This window comes from Anarhichas minor, unplaced genomic scaffold (genome assembly GCF_050575085.1).
Source record: "Anarhichas minor isolate MPS153535 unplaced genomic scaffold, ASM5057508v1 ptg000248l, whole genome shotgun sequence".
Taxonomy (NCBI): Eukaryota; Metazoa; Chordata; class Actinopteri; order Perciformes; family Anarhichadidae; genus Anarhichas; species Anarhichas minor.
In genome coordinates this window covers 5,001-10,000 of record NW_027466694.1, presented here as the reverse complement: position 1 = coordinate 10,000, position 5,000 = coordinate 5,001, and the positions used below count along the sequence as shown (strand labels likewise).

The window sequence follows — 5,000 nt, the reverse complement described above, 5'->3', positions numbered from 1 at the left end:
TCCCTCCACCTCTCTCTTCCTCCTCTAGCTCATCCTCCTCTTCTTCTACCTCCTTCTCCCCCTCCTCCTCCCAGAGTTCATATGTGTAGACTTACAGAGTAGTTTTTTGTGTTGATCTTGACTCCAGCTTTCGCTCCACCAAACGGCACATCTGGAACACATCACTAATGTAACATCTGCTTCACTGTGAGACCAAACACCACACGAACATCATCTTCATCATTAAATACCAGAACAGGATTTATCTTATTCTTATTTTATCTGAGTATGTTTATTGTTACGCACCAAAAGGAAAAGTCCTTAAAACCATGGTGACGTGTGTGTGGGCTTATTTTGCCAACTTTGTGGGGACCCATTAAATCTGACTGTGTAATGAGGACATTCCTGCATTGTCACGACATTTTGCTCCGCACTGCTTCACAATAAAGGTTTGCAGGTTCAGACTTGGTTTTAGGGTGTGTGTGTGTGTGTGTGGGGGGGGGGGGCTTGTTTTGCTATCTTTAGGAGGACCAATGAATCTGATTTAAACCTGTTTAATGCAATTGACAGTTTGCAGGTTCAGACACGGATTTAAGGTGTGTGTCTCTGTGTGTGCGAGTGTCTCAATGTGTGTGTGTCTCTGTCTCTCTGTGTGTGCGTGCGTGTGTGTGTGCGTGCGTGTGTCTCTGTGTGTGAGTGCGTGTGTGTGTCTCTGTCTCTGTGTGTGTGTGTGGGTGTGTGCGTGCGTGCTCACCGACTACAGCACACTTGTAGGTCATGAGCGAGGCCAGAGCTTTCACCTCGTCTACAGACACATCGGTACTGTACCGGATACCTGAAAACACACAAAACAGTAACATCAGTTCACCTGAAAACCAGGACCTGACCCGACCAGGACCAGGTCTCAGGGAAGACTTTGTAGTCCAGCTCAGTTCCTTCAGGAACAATCCTGAAATAACAGGGATTAAATGGACCATTAAACCAGATGAAATCATGGCACCAAACTTTAAAACTAGCTTAAAATTAAAGTGAGTTTAGTTTTTTACTCTTAAATAAAAACATGTGTTCTGATGCACAGATAATTTACTATACACAAATGTGAAAACAATGTAATCTATATATTCAACATGTTAAGTGTTAAAATGGAGGCTCTACGTGTTATAAGTGAACTATTTACATTTTAACAACCTCTACTTTGTTTGTTTTTATGAAATATCTCAATTTTAAGCTTCATTTTTGTTGCTTTTTCTGACTGAAGCGTTCGTCACACATGATGTGTTCAGGGACCACCGGAAAGATGAACATCTGAGGATAATTATGTATTTTTACAGCTTCTGCTGGAGGAGCAGTAGAGCTGAAATCACTGGTTTATGAGTCTGGAGTGTTTAAAGAGATAAAGAGGTAAAGATAACCCGTATTGATTCTTTCACTACTTTGTCTGTCTGTCAGGAACGCTAAAGACAGAGAGTGGAGAGAAGCCAACACACACGTCTGTACACACAGACACACCCACACCCCAACTGCACACACACGTCTGTACACACGCACCCCAACTGCAAACACACACACGTCTGCAAACACACACACACACACACACACACACACACAAAATGGCTGCAGCTCAGAGAGACAAATGGAAGAACAAGAGAGGAAGGAGGAAGTTGTTCTGTTTTTATACGTTTGAGACTTTTCTTTTTGCACACGTCTTTAAATGTTGGTGGTTATTCTTCACTGAAGAATGCACAATCAGCAGAAAGAAGAGGAGTGAGGAGTGAGGAATGTCAGGAACAAAGAGTTTCATCAGTGAAAAGAACCACACCCAGTGTTTATACTGTCATCGCTCTGCAAACATGAAGCACACACACGTTCACCAGGTAATGTACTAGTACCACCGTGTACTAATACCACCGTGTACAAGTACTCTGTTACGAGGACAAACTCCTGCATTCAAAAAGTACAAAGTGTTCCTTAAAGTACTCTTTCTGCTGAATAATATAAATATATTAATGTGTTCATCACTTTCATGCATTAGTTTATTAATAATGTGAACCTGTAAAGTAAAAAGTACATTTACCTCCGAGATGTAGAAGTACAGAGTAGTACAGGATATAAAGTACCTCTAAAACATACTCAAGTGTAGTACTTTATAAGAGCCGTCGTCTGAACCAAACACACAATAAAATACTTTCACACTTCAGATCTAATGAACTGCTTCTTATCATAATAATAATAAAGGGGGCGGGGTTTACAGCATCTGACCAATCACAGACATGGAGCATTTTATAAATAAAGAGAAAACTATGAGATAAATATGAAGTGTTTAATAGAACACACACTACATGTGTGTTCTATTAAACACTTCATTCACATCATCAATATGTGACATTAAACACATTTAAACTCTTTCTGTTAGTCTGATTTATTTCTTCAACTTCTTCATATCAGTGAGCTGAGCTCTGATTGGTCAGGGGGCAGAGCTTCTACTTCAGTCCATCTCTACTCCCCAGGTGTTCAGCATCTGTTACCGCGGCGATCTACTAGAAAGAAGTGAACTTAAAAGTGACTCAGAGTGAATCCTGAAGGTCCGTCTGACGAGCAGTCGGGCCTCTAACACACTCAACACATGGTGCGCTTTTAAGTCCCGCCCTCATGCACTGTGATTGGCTGCTGACGTTCTGATGGAAGGTATACATTTAAATAAGCGTTTTTAGACGCCGCCGCTCCACTTCCTGTCTACTCTACTAAAGGAGCGGCCATCTTAACGTCATTTTGGAGCTGCAGCAGTAATCGAGGTCCCGCCCACAACCCACCCCCGTCTGAGCCAATCACAAGCCGAGCACCGCCACATTAAAGGACTCAATATTTAGTCTTTTATAAGATTTAAAATCAGGATCTTCTGCTCATCTCGTGTAGAAAAACAAGTTGAGACTTGTGCTGCAGCTGTCCACATGTTTAGAGTCAGGAAGCAGAGAGATGAGCACACACACATTAACACCAGCGCACATACACCCGGACTGTCTGCATTCCTACCAGGGGAGGAAACCTCTCCACCTTAAAACACATCAAACCTGCAGGCAGGCAGGCAGGCACGCGCGCACACACACACACACACACACGTTTTGTTGTTGTTTTATAGCAACAACAAAACACGATTAATCAGCTGTAAAATGATTGTTATTGCTCCAGTAATGTAACTTTAGTCCTATACTTTCTTAGATGGTTCTAAACCAGAGGTAGCCAACACGGTGCCCGCGGGCACCTGGTCGCCCGCAGGGACCATGTGAGTCGCCCGCAAGGCATGTTCTAAAAATAGCACTAGGTCCCCATGGAGCTCCGTCTAAAAATTGTAGTTTCTGTTCTTTTTTAATCAAAAACGCATTCATGTAGATTTTAAAAGGAAGAGGCCGCACCGCACTAGGTTTTGAGGTTCCGAATGGCGGCCGCTTCCCGTTGGCACCGGACGCGCCGCCCCCGCCGCGATCGCACACCGTCGTCAGGTCCGTCAGTCCTCGGAACAGGCCGCGGGGCAACAACTCGTAGGTGGCGGGGGTAGAGGCGAGGCAACGCAGTACGATCGAAAAGGCCCAGACTAGAGGTTTGAACGCAGGCGACCAAAGACGCTCGCGTGCCTCGGAGGGTTGGACCCCCCCCCTCGGCTATAGACGAGACTTTTTACTAGTTTATTCGTGGAGAAAAAGGTACCAAAAAAAAGCTGGTGACTACAGACTACAGGCCGGCATGCAGGCTTCATTGCGCAATGCAAAGTTGACCCAGATTTCCCAAAATGTGGTGATTAGTACTAATGTAATAGGATTCATTTAAACATGTGAAAGAGTTGATTTTTTATCTTACATAACTGATCATTTGTATATATATATATAGATATAGATATAGATATATATATAGATATAGATATAGATATAGATATATAGATAGATAGATAGATAGATAGATAGATAGATAGATAGATAGATAGATAGATAGATAGATAGATAGATAGATAGATAGATAGATAGATAGATATATATATATATATATAGATAGATAGATAGATAGATAGATAGATAGATAGATAGATAGATAGATATATATATATTTTTTTTTTTTTTTAAAGAAGTGATCATTTTTACAAAAATATAACAGGTGCGATTTTGAACAAAATACACAATCATTGTTAATTATTGTGAGGAATAATTAACATTGACGTGTGATCAGTCTCTTCACATGTATTATTATTAAAGTGATCTGTGCAACTTTGTTATTCAGGAAGTTTGTATCAAACAAGTAGCCCTTCGTACTGCTTGGTACCCTTGAAGTAGCTCTCAGTTTAAAAAAGGTTGGTGACCCCTGATCTAAACAGTTTCTACATTTCTGATGAAGGTTTTTGGAGGTTTTCTGTCTCACGCGTCTGAAACCACAATGAAAGTTGCACTTGAACGCACCGCGAAGACGCCAGCAAACGGCCAACTAGCCCGTTGAGATAACCCTCCACACCAGCAGGGGGCGGTAGTCTGGATCCATCTTTCAGGAAGAGAAACCAGAAGGACTGCAGCTGTATCAGGTACTTCTACATACTCCGTGTATTACTACAGTAGAAACACACTGGAGTACTAGCACGGGACCAAAGCAGTGTACTCCTGTGGACGTATTTTAGACACCTAAAAGGTCTCTGCTGGAGGATCCGGGTCCGTCCACGGTGGACCGGTCTCTACTACTGTAGTAATACACAGAGTACGTAGAAGTACCTCAAACAACCAAACATCACCTCGTCCCTTTAAAGCGTTTGTTTTGGACATTTTGATTTAAAACAAAAGACTTAAACAATGAAAGTAACAATTTAAATCGTTTCTCATTGACTTCACTAATCAGCCAACAGTTCACTGGGTTAGGGTTAGTCATTCAAACCTCTGCTGGAGGAAAGGTATTATCAGAAGTGGAAGTACTGGTTCTGCAGTTGTGAGAAGAACACATTATAGTTTATTATACTTCTGGTTTCCAGCACAGGGTCGGGCCCCTCCGAA

General features: G+C 42.1%; 1 protein-coding gene across 1 annotated transcript in view; it reads right to left on the bottom strand.

Moving 5' to 3' along the window:
* Positions 1-5,000, bottom strand: part of LOC142944507 (glutamate dehydrogenase, mitochondrial-like) — a 24,394-nt gene that overhangs the window by 18,635 nt on the left and 759 nt on the right. The window contains exons 2-3 of the mRNA XM_076085669.1: positions 734-814; positions 96-151 (exon numbers count right to left, since the gene is read on the bottom strand). Of these exons, the coding sequence (XP_075941784.1) occupies positions 96-151; positions 734-814 (137 nt within the window). The remainder of the gene's footprint in view (positions 1-95; positions 152-733; positions 815-5,000) is intronic.